At 32.9% G+C, this 19,444-nt stretch overlaps 1 protein-coding gene across 4 annotated transcripts in view; it reads left to right on the forward strand.

Annotated features, from left to right (window-relative positions):
• Positions 1–302: 302 nt before the first annotated feature.
• LOC106713096 (cytohesin-1) overlaps positions 303–19,444 on the forward strand; it is a 36,991-nt gene continuing 17,849 nt past the window's right edge. Inside the window, exons 1-2 of one of the 4 annotated variants that reach the window (XM_045679730.1) lie at positions 303–471; positions 577–650. In XM_045679730.1, the coding sequence (XP_045535686.1) occupies positions 393–471; positions 577–650 (153 nt within the window). In that variant the 5' untranslated portion in view covers positions 303–392. Of the gene's footprint in view, positions 472–576; positions 651–2,353; positions 2,570–3,558; positions 3,875–4,045; positions 4,350–19,444 lie in introns of those variants that run through there. The other 3 variants (XM_045679728.1, XM_045679729.1, XM_045679731.1) reach the window with 3 other exon arrangements.

Consider the following 19,444-nt stretch of genomic DNA (forward strand, 5'->3'; position numbering starts at 1 on the left):
TCCGCTAACTTTTAGAGGTGTAACACAATTTGCCCAAACTATTCACGGGTCTAATTCTGCTTAAATTGTAGAATTCCGCTAAATCTGGTCACACTGCTCTGTACAAAAATGGATGGTTACTGAATCGTTCTGTTTTTCTATGAACCTTATCCAATGGAAAATTAAATTTATTTGATCCTGATATTTTATACATGTTCTTTGATCTTATCACTAAACACTTCTATATCAATGCTAGATAATTTTTTTCCAGAATTTTTAAATTTTAGTGAACGCGACTTATACTGCTGAGTACTGACTGACTGATGAGTTTGCCCGAGTAGTAAATAAATATGGCCGTCAGTCAGATAATAACGATGTAAACTTTTGTTTACTGTTTTTACTAATTGTAAGACATGATAAGTGAATTTGAAAATTTGTCTCTTGGAGGAAATAATACTGCTAGTAATCATGCAGATCCTTTTGCACATACCGGTAAAATCAATATCTATTTTAATGTATTACTATACGAATATGACCTCAATGTGTGAAGGCTTTGATGTTTATACCAAATACTGTATCAGTGAAATATTTTTCCAGAGTTAACTCCTGAACAACAAAAAACTTTAATAGAAATAAGACGCCGCAAAACAGAATTGCTGCTGGAAATCCAGGTAAGTAGTAGATCTGCTACTACCATGAGTTTAAAAAACTAGTTCAAGAAAAAAATATTTTAACTGTGCTTAAGTGTTATCATATATAAATCAGATAGTAAATTTAATTATTCTTTCTTATATCTTTAGTAAACATTACGGATGTAATACATTTCAAAATGTAATTTATATGTAACTTAGACAAAATTGAATTATATAGTAACCTTTGGTGTTAATTGTTTTACTATGATTCGTACAAAATAAACCTACGTAAATGTGAATCCAAGCCATAGAAACACTACCAAGCAAATTTTAATAAATAAGAAACAACTTACGACATTGTAAACATAAATATGTCAATGAGTAAAGAGAAATAACTTCTTCATTAAAGTATGTAACTGCCTATGAATCTTACAACTAAGTTTATGAGTCTGTAGTTTAATGCATCATTAAACAGTCCCTAAGTGTTGTACCTATGTTTTTTACTAATAAATGAATACTTAGGGACTTTATTATTAACCAAACAATGCCTCTAGGTGTGTTACCTTTAAATTGGAGTGATCACTTATCATAGTATGAATATTGTGCCACTATTATTTACACAAACTTCAATAATCATAATGAGAATGATTTTGTGAAAAATGTAGCTTATTACAATAATTTTTGATGAGTATGCATTCCGCTGATTTTTTGTTATGAGTTATATTTTACTTGAAGAATTGAAAATTGAGTTTTCATTTTGAAAATAGAAAAATGCCTTATATATAAAAATACAACATTCACAGATCCGTATAGATGGATTAGTCTTGTTTGGTAATAACAGTTTTGGCGTCATCTAGACTTAAATGCGCCTGTTGATGTTCCTGATACTTAATAATATCTTTATTATTAGTTCAAATGTTCACTGCTACAAACCGCCACCGTTCAAGTCAAAATGATGAAAATGAATAGGCACAAAATACCACGGCTTATATCCTATCCATTTATTTACAGTTATAAAAAGTGTAATTATTTAACAGCAGATTTTGAACAAAAAAAAGGTTTTATGTGGTATTAATTATAATTCACATCAAATTGAAAAGCTGGTGTAGCTTCAATTTGTAGTTGCAGAATCCTATGACTCGAGCAGGCAATGGTTTCGGTTACAGAGGAAGGACCCTCTTTACTATGCAAGCAGTCCATTATCACCACCCTTGTTTTTTCCTAATAACATGCTTAACTATCCTTCAATAATATATTTGTTTTTAATACTAAAAATTATCATAGTAGATTCCTATTTTATTTAGTTAACGTCAGAGCATTCTTCTTTCAAGTGTACTATGTTTTGTATGCAATTTCTAATAACTTTAAATTTATACTTGCGATACTGTTCCACAAAAATATATTTTGTAACTGTTTTTGACGGTTTTAATCAGCTCGCCCTGTTTGTTTTTGGATTATAAGGATGTATTTAGATTATATATAACCATGTGAAGAAGTTGGGAAGACAAACATAATGATTTTGTACATGTATCAATATACATTTAAAGACGTGTGGATAAAAGTACACTTTTTATTTGAACTTGTTAAACTAGATTAATTTGGTTATTTCAAGTTACGTACCCTGATCGTTTCATTCAAACTTGCAACCCGGGCAAGCTTGTGACGTAAACCGTCAATGCTCGTTTTACTACGACCGAGCGAGAGGCATGTAATACACTGTACACACAAGGCGGTAAATCGCGCTGCGTCGGGCAATGTCAGTTGCTGTCAGAACGCGGCGCGAGCGTGACGTATTGCCGCGTTCGACATTACGTTTTTTATACCGGTCCTTTATTATCAGCATCGCATACCGTGACCAGTGTTTCGAAGAAAACTATGTGAAGTTAATAGTTGCAAAGCTTCTAGATCAGCTATCGGTATAGTGATTTCATCTAATCGAGTGTTCCTATAATAAAGCAGTGAGTGGTAATTTAGGTTCCTTAGTCGGTCGCCAATAGTATTTTGCGAGGTCTTAAACATAGGTGAAGTTAAACGACTTTGATGTTTTGGCTCTTTATGATTAATTTAAGGTCTTTTTCGTTAGTTCTATTACAAAAACGAATGCAATGATATTGGGATACTGTATTTAATAATTTCAACTTTTTATAAACTTTTATAATTTCACTTTAGACATAGTTACAGATAAATGTAGATGATATGATACATTGTCTTAATATAGTAATTTGTCAGGTCATTAGATGTAATGGTTTTTAATTCATTGTGATAATGTTACCAGTCGCTGTTAACTAGTTGGGTATTTGTCACGTTGTGATTCATTGTACGAATGATTGGACATTACATTGTTGTTATTGTTACATTTAAATGTGAATGTAGATTTAAGTTATATTTAACTTAATTCAATCTCTTTTTTATTTGAATTGCAGTGTTATATTAAATTTAAATTGATTATTGTTTTTCCGTACGAAATTTGGCCCTCAAGCTTTTAGAGTTTTTGAGAATACATTTTTCAGAAATAACATAATAGGTATTGTACTGAAAAGTATTTATTTGAATTTGCAAGTTATTTTGCCTATAATCAATATTTTTCCATACAAATATTTGCTTCCTACTAGACCGTTAGGGGTTAAAATTAAAAAAATCCTTGCTTCGTTTTTGCAGATTTCATATCAGAAATATCTGTTCAACATTTCATGTCTCTAGGGTTGTGTGTCATTCAGTAATTAGACAATTTATCCTTTTATATATATCCATCCAAAAAAACCCGCAGCCGACAACGGTCGTGTTTCATAATTTATCATACTTCCGGTGTCGTTTCCGCAAAACGATTTGTAACTTTGATAACATGAAACTGCGCCAAGCGTATATGTATATACTTCTAAATAACAAAATTAAAAGTAATAAATCTGCATTTGACAAAAATAGATTATTTTCAATTGATTTTCAAATCCCACATTTATTTAGACAGCGTTAGATCGCTACGACAATAATAAACGTACGTATGATAAGCGTAATTGCAAGAAGTATGTCGTAGGCGCAACGCGTAGAGATAAGAGATATGTAAGTAAACGTATAGGTGTATATTTGTCACGGTGCCAAAGTGAGGCGACGTTCACGACTGTCAGTCAGTCGGTGCGGGCGCGCTCGTTAGCGGGCAGTGTGCGCCGAGCGCGATGTGTTTGCATGTGCGATTGTTGTGCGGCGCGCTGTGGTGGCCGCTGCTGCTGCGCTGCTCTCGCCGCACCTACGACGACGACTACGACCAGGTCTGTGCAGCAAAAAGTTTCCACTGCGGAACGAAACCAAAATACATGTCGTTCAGCTTCACCTTACATTGTTTTGGCAAAAAATCGACTCAGGCACCGGCGCGTGCTCGACGTTTATCACTTATTTGCTTTATTATATTTGCAAGTTTTGTTTATATTGTGAGCTTGTAGGTATCGCGTTTTTTAGCTTTACTAATATCGAGAGGTAGTGCCTAAATCTTGCCAGTGTGTGATGTGCAGTGTGTGTTAGCACTCGCTCGGAGTTATGTTTATCAAGGCTGGCCCCGGGACCGGCGAAGAGGAGAGACGCGGATCCGTATCTAATTGGTTTTCCTCGTTGAGACGAGGCGGGAGAAGGAGACGCGAAGATACCACCGTTCCCTCCGGCTATGGCTCTCTGGGCCGGAGAAAAGATGGCACGCAAGCTAGAGGGAAGACAAGATCAGCCTGGGACCTTACCACCGTCACTAGAATGGTCTGTATTTACTTGCTATCGCTTTCTCTCGGAGTGTTCGCGTATTGCAACGTCCTCTGGAGATTTAGTCTTGGCACTTATCCAAATGCGCTGGTTGGATGACGCTTTTTGAGTCTACGTGTAAAATTATGACTATACGTAGTTCATTGCTTATTATTGAATTAGAAACACTATATAATTTCTTGTTACCACGCTATGATTATATAAATTAATTTCCATATTGATCGCGTTTAAATTCTTACCATATGCAGGGTAGAGAACAAAATGACGAAGCGCTTCATTGTGTCGTAATTAAAAAGACATTGGCCCTGCGGGCAATTGCTATAACAGTGGCGTTGTGCCTATATATTAATATTTAAATAATAAAACTATGTGTCCGTTACTTCTTTCTATAAGTAAAACCTCAATAAAATATTTCGTTGTAAATACAAGCTTGAAGTCATTTATGTTTTGCAACAAAACGATAAACTGATAAGACACGATTTCAAACATATTACTAATATAGTGTAACTTCTGCACCTGGTTACCTAGTTTGTTTATATATTTATCAGTGATACACTAGATATAATAAGTATACTTGTTTTATCAACGCGATGTACTGTGAAATCCATAGAGCGAATCAATTCATTCACATTTCACAACATAAATATCAAAGGTGATACAATATCGAAATGTATTTCAATGGTTTGAAAAAAATATTTTGCTATAAACATACCTATCAATTCATACGGTTTTGGAAGTAAACTGAACTTTAAGATTTTTATTCATTAGGAATTATCATTTTATGATAACCGTAATACGAATCAACGAAAGCAGTAAACAGCATATTTTTTTTCTTTGTTTTATTAAAATCTTGAAAATGGCTCTGCCATTTTTGAAATTGTTTATTGTTCAAGGAAAATTATCGATTTAAATTGTTATTTTCATTTCTTGTAATAAAATCTTACCCATCATACCATTAGTAGAATACTAAAATGTACAGTAAACAGTTCTCTTAGAAATAAGAAAATTAGGTCGTTTTCATACTTTCTTTGCTTTCGAGATTTTGTTATTCCGTAAACGATGTTCGCTTTCCACTGGCGAAACAAAATGATGCTACTGCGGACTTTTCTCCTGTCCTTTCCTTGTTTGTTTTATGAATTCTGCTTATTTTTTAATGTCGGTCTTCATAATATCACCCGCAAGTATTTTATTGGGGAAATAAATGTTGACATCTATCGAAATATTTTTATCCCCCGATATTTTTTTAATAAGCAAAGATGTGGAGTAGATTGAAGCTAATTTTCTTTTTTATTTAGAATTTCATGAATGTTATTAAGCCCAATTCATTAAATGTCTACTTTCAATAAAAATATATGTATGAAATCAAAAGAAATATTTACGACACATTTTGACGTTACGAAAATAATTTCGTTATAAAAGCCGCTTTGATATTCGTATTATTAAATCAATATGTAATAAATAAGTTAAATGTTTAATTTATAGTTCAACATTAAATCTGGTTGCAAATTGGTTCACTTTGTACATTTTATAATAGATGATAGTTCATAATTGAATTTAGTTAGTAAATATTTACCACATTTACGAGACGTTATTAACGTTTCGAGCCGACTTCGAAAAAGTGGATATTCTCAATTCGTCATATATTTACTTAATTTTTGTGTATATCATTTTCGCCTTTTATCTTCACGAAAAGTGTGCAGAGAAAAGTATATGGCCGAGAATTCAAGGTTCAATGTTTTGCGATACTCAACTTCGCGTGCCCTTTGTTTATATGTAGATGAGGACAAACTCGTCATGTTTTTGTATGTAAATTACATTAAGTATATGTGCCGGTATGTTTATACGATGGTTACATAAATAGATGCTTTAGTCATGCAAAAGTAACTGGTAAGATCAAGAAAGCGCTGTCTTTTCTGATGGTATATTTTATTTGGAAACGTGTAATAAGTATTGCAGATATAAATATTTTTAATATTAATTAGTTTTTGTAAATGACAGTTTCGCGATTATAAGTTTTAAAGAAAATTGTAGACAACTTCGATGTTCATAAAGTAAAAGAAAGATATAGCATTAAATTCAAATTGTTTTCTAGTATAAAACTATTGTATTATTAGAGTAAAGTTAAGTATTGTATTGAAGTTTCAATACTGAAGGCACGTTTGCATGTTTCAATTTACTTTTGCCCGAAGGTTGCCTGCATCCGCTCGCAGTCGCTGGCAAATGAGTCAGGCTGTCATTTTTGTATGCGGATGTCTGATGCATTGAAAATATAATTGACGCATATAACTGGCTTGAGATGTTGATAAAATAACATAATATTACAACAATTAAGGACGCATTGTAACGGAAAATTTAATTTAAACTATCATTAATTCGTGGCCGTAATCGAGTTTAGGCAAACAAGTTAAGGAATGATCTTATTTACTAATAAAACGATTTGATCACGGGTTCACAGGGTCCTGTTTTAGCTAACTATGTTTACAAATTAAATAACATAAACAGTTTTACCGTAATGAGGTCCTTAACTATGTTTTTTTAACACAAAATGCTGATGTGTATTTACCAGCTGTCATTGTGGGGTTTATTAAGATATCTTACAATACTTTTACGCTAGCCGGATTCTTCATTACAGTGTATGAAAATGTTCGTTTTGTACACAAAGCCTGTTTACACAAAAGCGCCAGACGGGGCGAGATGTGACGCGTCACTACACAATGTGTGCTGCGGTCGCTGCACACAGCACAACTTGCCCTCTCATACAGTGCCCTCGCACAATTACTCTGTACACAGGCCTTTTAATCTGTGCGTAGTCCTAGATCGTTATCGTGGGATTTAGCAGTTAACAGACTTGTTTGTTGTTTGAGTATCATTGTACAAATATTCTGAAGCACTATTTAACATAGCTTAGCTATTTTAACGTTCTTATCAGGAATTGTTTTATACATTGTACGAACATTACTTCTCGTTCTTTCTTTCGTTAAAAAAAGTTAAGGGTTTAGTGAATAGTCTGATCATAAATAGTTAAAGATTTGTTATATCCCATTTGAAGTACAATTTCACATTTTACTTCTAATAAAAATAATGGGTTGGCAGAAGACCAAACCGATGTGGTTGAAGGATTTTCTCTAGCGAGAGTTTCTGCTGTAACTTTCAGCCTTCATTCGATATAAATTAGGCTGTATCAGACAAATTTCGACCTTGTGTAAAGCTTTAACAGCTTTATCCACAAAAATGTAACACGTAGACGGATGCCAAATACATTTTTCTTGCCAAAGTATGAATCTTCAATAAACTCCTCATTATAATATTTTTCAAGGCAATCTTTTATTTAGTCAATGTCAATATAAGTTATTTAAGAAAGGAACATCACCCTTTTAGGTAAAAGCCTCTCCAAAAATAGGCATTTCATAATAATTTTTACTAAATAATCTGAAAATTTGTTTTGGGTACTTAACTGTATAATTAGAAAACGTATGTATTAACAACAAGGGCTACGACACAATTGACAGTGTAGGACTAATTTGTTTGCTTTTTAGCTCTAGCATGTTAATAAGTAGCTCGTAGTTTGTTAATATTTTGGCCCTTGATCCCAAAAACAGTGTCAATTGTTAGTTATAACAACTAACAGTATCGTGTTACTTGGTTTTAGTTTCAGTTCAAATAAATAACTAGCAAGTCTTATTTTGATCTTCATCAAATGAATAAATCATTTCATTAACGAAAGAACGATAGCTATGTAGGATTGATTACTCACCTAATATATAAACAAGTTAATTAATCTAACGTTACTTGACAGTAATTAACCTTAATGATTTGACACTTCCTATCTGTTAAATGATAAACATTCGTTTTACATTACACACATTTTTGACAAAACTTCTCGAGTTATTATAATATTTTTCTTATCGTAAAGATTATTTATTTTTATAAAGTACTAGTTGTCGCCCGCGACTCCGTCCGCGTGGAATTAAAAAAAAGATAATAAGTCTGTGCCAAATTTCATCAAGATCCGTTGAGTCGTTTCGGAGATACCCTTAAACATCCATCCATCTAAACATTCGCATTTATAATGTTAGTAAGAAGATGTATAGGGAATAAGTTGAATAAATTAATTTTCTGTGTTTAATATTTTGTTGATTAATACACGTATGTATGTTTTGCACTGTTAGAGAATGCATTTACTGTCCCTACCTACTCACTCATGGCTACATATCGATGTTTACTGATGGAATTCGGTTACCTACAACTTTAAGTTCTTGGACTTTTTATTTGTCATTTCTGAGTCATACTATCTCACAAAACCATTGGCGTTTGCGAATAAGAAATCTGCGAAAACGTTTTCTTTGAATTGCGCTTATTGAGTGCAATATGAAAGCAACATAGCAAATATGAATACAGATGCCCTTTTCATCTTGAGACGGTTATTTTAAATTGCACTGGGCCGACGGAGATGCGTATTCTTATGAGCATAACCGTCATTGTTGCGGACGCCCAGAATAGCCCTGCTGGCGGGGAGGTGCCTTGACCTTGCCGGGGGTGAGAGGGGCGCGGGGAGGGACAGGTACGGTCACCGACTTGTGCGACCGGTTCGTACCGTGGTGCATTTTATACCGACACAGTTAGGCCTTATCTTTTGACACATTAGTAATGGTATTTGGCGGCCTGATTAGTTTTATCTTTACACGACTCTATATTTTTGATGTTATTTATTTTTATTCTAAAATATTAACATCTCTGTCACGTCACTCTGTCACAATAACTGAACAGTTTATTGAATATTAGTACCTAAGTCGTGAATACTTTCATAGTAAAGTTGACTTCGCTATAAATACATTTTGGTCTGAAGATGCAAAGCATTGCTGGTAAACAATCAATAGCACGTTGCCATGGCGACGTGACGCAATGTTAGCTTCAGCCGACAGACGTTCAATTTGTACGTGACACGAACATGAATCCCCGGCCGCGGGGGACCGACAGCTTCGTCAGAAAACTAATAAACATACCAATGTGTCATGTCAATGTGTCCGCTCGTTCGGCTTTAAAATGTTCAGATTATGACGTTTCGTTGACCTATTCCACTTTTTATTTTAAATATGACATGGAAATATCTTAATATACGATTCCAATGCTCGCATATGGAGATGTCATAAATATATTTTTATCTTTTGCATGTAATATATAAATTGATTATTTTTTATCACTGTCAATTGTGAAATGCAATTATTATAGTTTTCTTTTCTATTGAATATGAAATGTTATTTAACAATAATATTTGTTGCTTAATAATTTTTACAAAACACACCGGCAAACGTTGGTATTGTTAAAGATTTCAATATTCAAGCAAGCCTTTGTATTATTACGTTATTCAAGAGTTACTCGTACCTTCTCTCGCTCGATTTTTTGCTCCTTACAATTTGAATGGTGCAGATAGTGTTTGTCTCACGAGGCACTTGTCGGCATCGGATTTGTGGATACAAATGTCCTTTGCCGACCGTTGTGTCCTTCAATTTTTTTATGTTTTAACTTTTTATGTATGTTATTTTTTGTAGACCACTTAAAACAAATAAGTTGTGAATATCGGCGTAATTTAAAATTAATATGTATACCACACATATCTGCGAAGAAATCCAAAAGATATGTGTAAAGACAACCAACCCGCACTGAGCAAGCGTGGTTGACTATGGCCTAGTCACCCCTAACTTATGGTAGGCACCAAACGACAAGTGGGGCGTGTAGTGAGTAAATGATGATGATATGATATGGTTAAGTCTTAATCTCTATCTCCAGTTCCCTTTCTCTCAAATTATTTGACTAAACATTATTGTTATAGCGTGTTCGTCTATTTTCCCATGAAACTATAGTTTTTAAAGGTGAATTTAATTTTATACACGTATGAAACGGCTGCGAATATATTTCATATTAAAATATTTTACATTGTTTTACTATAGACTTGCAAATATTTTAGTAAGAACAAAAACGTAATGAGGGTGAGTCTATACAACGCAGAACGTGCATATACTATTAAAAAACAAGTTGAATAAACATGACGACTGCCTTATTTTACTTTGCACTATTTATTTTATACACATTGACATTGTATAAAAATATTCTGTTCTCTTTCAACATGTCACTTATCGTTTTTATACTCTCTGTTTTTGAAATAATTCGTCGATATTTTAACAATTGGCTGCTGTAAACATTTAATTAGGTGACCGTTTTTAAAGGCGCTTTGTCTGTCGCATTAAATCTAGAACAAACGTATAAGTTACTTTAAATTTATCCCCCACGGCTTACTTTTATTATCCGACATGTGGTAACACCGTTTACAGAGTATAAAGTTATTGTTTATGTAATCGTAATGGCAGTTAGTAAAGTAGAAGGTTGAAGAGTTTAGTAGAGTTTATAAAATAAACAGTCCAAATGGGTGTTGAACAAAAGTTTGTTCTGCTATAAAGCTGTAAGGGTACATTAAAGGAAACACAATCAGCTTTAACTTGTTTGTTAACTTTGAGATTTTTAAGTACATTCATTAAACGCATAAAAGCTAAGTCGAAAATTTGTGAAGGTGTAGAAAGAAACGACACCTTTCATCTTAAAACATTGTTGATTATACAAAGTTTGTAAAGTTCTTTTTGATAATTTCGGCGTAAAGCACATTGACTGTTGATTATTCTTAACTTTGACTATAATAATATCATATAACATGATCTTGTCTTTGAGACCATTTAAGTAGAACAATATATTGCAACATGCATTATTAAGTGAGAATTGTGTGATAAGGAATCAAAGTGCAAACAGTTTTCTCTCCGTACAGCTCTCATTTGGCCACCATTGTTAAACACAATGCTGACATAAATTATATGAGTGTTTTTTTTTTTTAATAATGCGATGTACATTTTTTTACTTTTATCAAGTCTAGTTTGTGAAGTGATTAATAAGTTTGTTAGTATACCTATAACGCTATTATTCGATTGAGTTTTCTCAATATCTTTTTTATGTCCACTCAAATACAATAATAATACACGCGAAAAAATTTTGTTGTTATTATTTTGCTTCGATGGAAAAATTTGTATTGAAAAAATTAAATCATTTTTAAATTGATTCAACCTTTTCGGAATCACTGCATTGTTAAGAAGGACGTAAATCATCTTAGGAGCAGGCGAACATTATAATAATTACTGAATTAGTCGATACTTCAGAACAGGTTCAGGGTCACGGCTGCCGTGATGCGGAGCGCACAATGTTACACAACACACGCCCGCCATGTGGCTTGATTACTGCACCACTTGAATACAGCACACGTTTGCTTTTAGTCTATAATACGAACTCGTAGTTTGACTATTACGTTTAGTTGCTTTTTTACATATTGAAAAAAAGTTACCCGTTTTTGTTTGTGGCAATTGAAATCATATTCAATCATCAAATATAAATCTTAAAACATGTTGCTATTATGATGTTACTGATTAATGATTCAACGAAAATGTTCAATGAGTGTTAATATAAATATATATCAAATTTGGATAAAATGGAAGGCATCAATACCTATTAGTATTTGTTTCTGTATTAAATGTTTTTTTTAAGATGAATAATCTATCTTTTATTTGTTTATGCATAGTTTACTTTTAACGAATCATCTGTTTGTTTCTGAAATTTCGTGCAATATTTGCATTGCCTTTTACATGTATTATATTTGTTAATATCACTGAGTATAATCAATATCACTGCGGATGTTTCTAGACTACACTATAGTTGAATTTTTTGTTGCTGAAATCGTAATTTACCAGTCATTAATCTCAATGAAGAAACGTTTGCGCAAATGTAACTCCGCGGAAATGGTCACATTCGACACATTTGTATCATGTACTGATCTGGGTACAGTTGCAATAATTTGCAATGTCATAATACAGTCGGAGAGTTCTCACGGTCATTGGCGGCTGTGAGAAATGTAACGAAAGAGCCGTTTACGCCACAATTAGTTTCGTTATTCCGGGTAGACAGGGTTGATTTAACGCTAAACAACTGTGTTGGGTACGCGGATTGGCTTTTGATTAATCGTGTATCGAGCGGTCGATTATAAACAAGCTCTTCCTTTGTTTAATGTTGGTTTCCACTGGCGAAGCACATGTTGTCATCCCATCTCACCCTCTTCGAACGAAATTCTGGAAATTTATAATTTTTCTTTTGTTTAATATATTTGTTTTTTAATGCATTATTAAACAGATTATCCTTATATCTTCACGTTTGTTAATCATTTCATATGTATAATATATAATATCTCTGTATAATCTAATCTTCGTAACGTAATCTGCTACGTAACTGTCTTTAATCTTGGTGACGAATCAAAATTCAATTATTTTCTAGTCTTAGTTGTACTTTAACAATTTAAATCTGATCCGAAGTACCTAATTTTTGAAATAATACAGCGTTATTGATTGTAATTGTAGTAATCATTTCATTAATTAAATGATACTTAAGTTTCAATACAGGAAATTTTTTATTTTATACTTGTGTTTACAGACAGTTTACAGACTCGGGCTATAAAAATACAATACAAATTCCTCCGTCTTCAATTTATATACGGCGTTAAATTCCGAAAAATTATTAACAAGCTTCCGATAAAATGAGATTGTGAGTTTAATTTTCGTCAAAGTTTCGAATTTCATTAAAGCGAACCGTAGTTTGAGTTTGGTAGGGGCGTCGGCGTCGGCCCGGCGAGTTTGCATGTGTCGGCTTCGCTCCCATGCGAGCTCTCATTAGCCCCTCTAAATGTTTTTGCTCGCTTTGCGTCCTTTTTGCCCTTGTTCAATTGGCGTGCACTCGACGACAAAGGGTCGGCGGGTTGACTTTCAATTTTGCACATCTACATTGATTGCATTGCAAGTCAAAACATAATTTATGTCTCTGTTACGGTCACTGTTTGAGCATTGTTTTGACCCCTCAAATTGACGTTCGATTATAACTATTATTGTGGATAAGTACAAACATTCTCTACGTAAAATGTCATATAACATTAGCGATGTGTTTACTTGAGATATGAGAGTTAACTTAAGTAATATAATTGTGATGATCAGCATGAACAAAATTATTATTACAAAGTATCAAAACATTCGTTCAGCTCGAAATGTTGCTAAAACAACCTCTTTATATAAAATCTTCGAAGAATAAGTATTGAAGTTACAATAAAATTAGTTACAGCTAAAGGATGTGAAAACCATAACCATTAGCTTTGGGCGCGGTAGGAAGTTTGTATTCGGGCATTTTGCCCGAGTTTAATAAAGTCTTAAATTAAGCGCTTTGTAAGATACTGAATGGAGCGAATGAATCTGGGACCCGCGCAGTGTTCACTCAGTGACCGCTCACCGGAAATATGAACCCATTGTGCGCACTCTCTTCTTTTTGTGTGCAGTCCACAGTCCGCTCTCGGTTCGATTTTTTTTTCATTATAATGTGCATTTTTACTTTGTTTTCATAATTTTAAAGAATAGCGGTCAGACATTGTCGAAAGCTTGTGTTATTATTACAATTGCTATACAAATAGTTGTAGTAAATAATAGACAAACTTGATAACATAGACTAGTCAATTTCTTTTGGGCCCACGTCGTATAATGACGTATAGTAATCAAATGTAAATAAAAAATAATAGCTTTTAAAGTATTGTGATGCTGATTAATATTTTATGAGAGTTTTAATGCTTTATCTAATGGTTTGCGGGAACCATGGCAGTCGATTTGCTATAAAACTGTGAAAAGATTTATATCGTAGTTTGGCAAAAAATCTGTTGTTGGTAAATCTCGTTAAAGTCGATTTATTATTCTGAATCACCAATGTCTACCGTATTGTTTTCAATATTAACTATTCAAATGGTGTTCATAGTACGAATTTAAATAAATAATTCGTCGCGGAATTTTGTTGGGGCGCTTGCAAGGTGCCTGATGTTTAAATTCATTACACGCTAAATAAATATTATTTCCTTTGTACTTTTTACTTACACACTTACGAGCTAGTATATTATATCTATTAATTTATTTAGGAATGCTTTAATGATAATTATCAAATTGTTGGATCAATTTGAAGGCCACCTCTAGATCAATTGTAAAAATGAAACGGTTATTTCATTTTTCAAGTGCAGTGAATGAACGACCGACTTTCGATTTGTCCATCCACAAGATGGTTTGATTTCTAGCTGCCTTGTACCAAACAGTTTCTATTAAATTCGCTCGTAGCTTATCCACAAACATAAAACAGCACATAAAGGAGTGCTTCTATTTGTTTGTTTGAACCGATTGGACATTTCACTGTTCGGTTTTTTTTTAATTTTGCGCGGACGAAGTTGCTGGCAACTGCTAGTCAATTATATAGATCTTACTAATGTTTGTTGATACTATACACAAATATTCTCTTTCAGGAGATTTCATATATTACAGCTGGACTCGTTGACGCATTGCAGGATTGATGTAGATTCCGCTCACTAAGTGTTTCTTTAACCACTGAATATTAAAGCAGCGATTAATAATTTTATTGGAAACGCCACTGGTGAACTGTTACCAATTAGTGGTTGTTTATAACTTTATTTATACAGAGGCTTACCACTGCTGTTAATATACATGTATTTAAACTAAAATTCTTAATAAACACGGTGACAGAGACCTGAGCATATTGTCTGTTTTGAAAGGCACATTGCGGTTTACCTGATCATTCAAAATGTACTTCTATATTATTAAGTCAAGTGCCTTTCTAAAATTGGAGCTCTTAAATCGTTTTACAGAGTAACCAACGAACAATAGCATTCGCGGAACTAAATGTTCCTCGAAGGTTATACGTTGTTGTCACAATGATGTTTGTTTTAGAAAATTCTTAAACGATTACTTCATCGTGTGCGTATAAATAGCTATGTGCCGCTGCCTAGCCTCACATTAGCCTGTGGTCATTAGTGACGAATATTAATGGCAATTCTGTGAACTTTGCTACCTGTCCTTGTTAAACATAAGTGATACTTTTATAAAATACACTTTGCTACAATATCTAACAAGGAATTCTTAAGAAAACATGTGACAACGTAGCATTGTGTTATTAATACTGGAACATTACGCCTTTTTCCTAGTTATTTGTTATTATTTTCTTATTTATTGTGTCTAAAACAAGTTTGTTTTAGAATGTTTCTAGGAAGAGATGTCGAGACAGATTGATATTTATCCAATGTGGTTTCCTATAAATATTATTCATTTACAAATATCAAGTATTAAAATACATATGTTTGGCAAGTCACGTCTAGTCGGATAAATTCCGTTAGAATTCTTCCGGTTCATAAAATAATCTTTATAGTTTTCGACATCGTAAATGCGGATTATTATACATTGCAAAAAAAGACATGCTGTTCTATTAAACTAAGTTTATCAGTCGCCTTAGATATTGCTAAAGTTATTATACTCTCTGGTCTGGTCATAATCTCGAGCAGGCACGACTCAACTTCTTGATTAATTTTAACTTTCGCTATCAGTCCAACTTCAGTTCTGAATGTATTCCGAGCATTAACAAATAGCTAATAATAATATAGCTATATCCATAGATATGTATTCTGGGTAAATTAATAAAGTAATATGTACAATAGTTTCACTAAGTATGACTATAAACACAAACTACTTCGATGTCTTACTAGTTTTATTTTTACAGTGACTTCTTACAAAAAATATCATTTATACGCATTAAGTATTTTGTATTCATGTCATACCATAGCGACATAAACAATTATCTTGATACGCGATCTGAATATGTCAATTAACATTCAATTTTTGTATGACCTATGCCCTACACTGACCTTCTGACTTCTGACATTGAATGTAGTGCTTTATCTTGACAACGATAAATGGAAGCGATCTCTTTTAATATTGATTTATATACTTTTTTATTTAGATTTTTTCTATAACGCTTTAATATCCATTGGGTTTCTGTTAAATGCTATTTAGTTTAATCTTAGTATAAGTAATATTGTAATGTGGTGTAGAGTGACTCTTCATTGTTGTGTACATGTTCAAAACGTAAACAGAAGTGTAATCATGTTTACAATGTTTGTTTTTTACTGTCACCATTGTTTAAATTTCAGAAAACATAACCAATGCATGCGTAAACAAAGGAAGTTCAAACAACAGGTATTAAATAGCACCAGCATTATTTTATCGGTTTTTCAACACCAAAACATATATGTTAGTCGGTTGTTAACGAAGGTAAATCCAGCCACAATGTATATAGAAAAAGTTTTATAAAAAAAATCATGGCTGATTGTCTCCAGTAAGATTCGTTGCGCTGTAATTACAACCGCAAACTGGAGTACGGCGTTCACGTCCATCCTTTCACTACGCGGCTTGCATAATGCGCTATATCAATTGTTCTTGGCCTCTTTTTTGAGGATGCTATGAATGCATATTTTTATATGCACATTATGTTCTACGCGAATCATTACTTTATTCGCAAAAAGTTCTTACAATAGTTTGTGACTTTTTATGCGCCCATTAACCAAATCCTACAAAAGAACATACAGCAAGTATTTTAACCTGTTATAAACTATAGTTGAGGTTTAACAAAATAATCCAGTAAATATTCAATGCAAAGCGGAATTTTTAAAATTCACAAAACGCACGACACGTATTTACTTTCAAAGTTATCTTGAATATTGTTTTAAATATCATAGTTCGCCCTAAAATGGCCGATAGGATAATTTTAGAGTTGGCAGTTAGGTAGAAATACCGTCGCCGCAGTCGAAATATCACTGGGCCAATAGAAAGTGCCCACCGAAAATATACGCCGCTTAGTTAGTTAGACCTTGGCAAATAAAAGCTTTTGTCTGGTACCTGCAATAACGTAATTGATATATATTTATAAAAAGTAAGCCAAATCTATTACTTCACTTTATATTTTTGGATAACTCTAGCAATCTCGCATTAACAGTGTTTTTATTTCTATATTTAATGAAGAAGACAAGCAAAATCTTTCAGTAAGAGATAATATTATATTACATGTTGTAAAAAGTGAAATAGAATATTTCGATAAATGAGTAAACAAGGATTAAAAACTATTTGCTTACGTATGTGATGAGGTAATATTACTATGAATGTTTCAATAAGTAATTTGCATTTGATGTAGATGTTGTTACTCTACGTTACTACACGGAAGCAACAGCCGTACCCATATTTCCGTCACAAAACGCGCAAAGCATGTATCCAATTTGAATTTATTAGAACTCTTTGTCAATTACATTGGAACTAGCTCATGTGGGTAAAGTGTGATTTTATTGTTGACTTTAGAGTTAACAACGTATATGGTATCGGTTCTCTTGTTTATCTCGTCAATCATGTGATGTCAGCGCTTATTTGTTTGTACTCTGTTGAACGAAACTGTATGAAGGTTTAATCTTTGCCTTACGAGCATTTACATTGACATCATTATATTCGCATATAGAGCCCATGAGATCATGTCTAACAATTATTACGTCGAACCCAAGATAGCTTCATAAGTCATAATTAAATGTACTGATAAATGATTAGTTCTCTGGTAACTAAAAACCATTAGGCGTCCTTGAGATGTTGCAAATATTTTTGGTAGATTGTATAAGAAGGTTAACCATATTTTTACATCAAATTACATGTGATTTGTATATCTGTAAGGTTGAAAATCTATGACTAAATATAAGTAAATTGATATTCCTTTACTTTAAAGACCTAGGAAATTGATGACGACTTGGATTTTGTGAAATTGTAGTTCTATGTTGGACACTCGCTTATAGTTCGATTTGATTTGATTGCAGTGTTAGGATTCTCGGACTGTTCAGTGTTTCAGTGTTAGTTAAATACATTTAAATGTATAGTGTACCATGTAAGAAAAGAAGATATATCGCATGTTCAAGGGAGTCGTGTAGAACTAGTAGTCGGTTAATGTACGGCCCTTCAGAAATAGGTTACAATATTTATAGACTGGCATACATTAGCCCGCCCATTAGCCTGATGGTTTGTCGTAAATGTTGACTAATAGACTTAATATGTTTTTGTTATGGTATTTTGTACTCATACAAATTATTTAATTAATAGGCCGATTATTTTATAAACTATAATAAGAGAGTATGAAAACATTTTAGTACCATTATTATTGAGGGACAGCTATTACATAACATGTTAAATATAATTTTTGTGTTATTAAATACTAGCTGTCGCCCGCGACTCCTTCCGCGCGGAATTAAAAAAAAATTATCTTAATAAGTAGCCTATGTGTTCTTCCAGACTATGTTCTACATCTGTGCTAAATCTCATCAAGATCCGTTGAGCCGTTCTGGAGATACTTTCAAGTAAACATACATCCATACATATTTTTACATACAATAAGTAAATCTTAACTGAAATTGAATTGAGTAAATAATCTCATTATTATAAAAATATTATAATAGATTAACGTAATACCGAATTTTTATATTAATTAAATTATTTAATGAATATGGTCATATTTAATCAGCAGCTGAAAGTGAATTCCTTCCTCTATTTACATGCAGGAGCGATTGCCTCAGTACAGGATAGAATTCATTACGATAAGCTAATGGCTAGTAACCGACGCTTCTGTTTGCTCACGTGGACTGTACCTTTGTAACTGAATCTAATGTGCACTCATTAAGACTTCCCCTCGTTATCTACGATACTAAACTTTGGAGGGAGGCAGTCGTGTCCTCGTGCCAACGATATAAAATTAATTACAAGCACATAAATAGGTAGTTATTCTCGTACTTTTATTACTTAATTAATTAGTTTGGACTGGAACTAACCGTTACGTCACTAACGTCGAAATCTGTTCATTATTTTTGTCTTTGACAAAACAAAGAATAATTAGTAAATGTTATCAATCTTTTCGAAATGTTTTATTTTTCTTGGAATTCAAAAACTTATTAAGGTTCCAATCAAAATGTCCTAAATGTTACTTCATTTTTGGAGCAAAATCAACGCAATCAACGATTCTGGGTTTCACTAGAAAGCAGTAAATTAATTCGTGTTCATATTAAAAAAAATTACAAACTTATTTCATAACTCCATTTACAAACTTATGTATGTCTTGGCTAA

The sequence above is a fragment of the Papilio machaon genome, chromosome 10, assembly GCF_912999745.1.
Source record: "Papilio machaon chromosome 10, ilPapMach1.1, whole genome shotgun sequence".
NCBI classification, from domain to species: Eukaryota; Metazoa; Arthropoda; class Insecta; order Lepidoptera; family Papilionidae; genus Papilio; species Papilio machaon.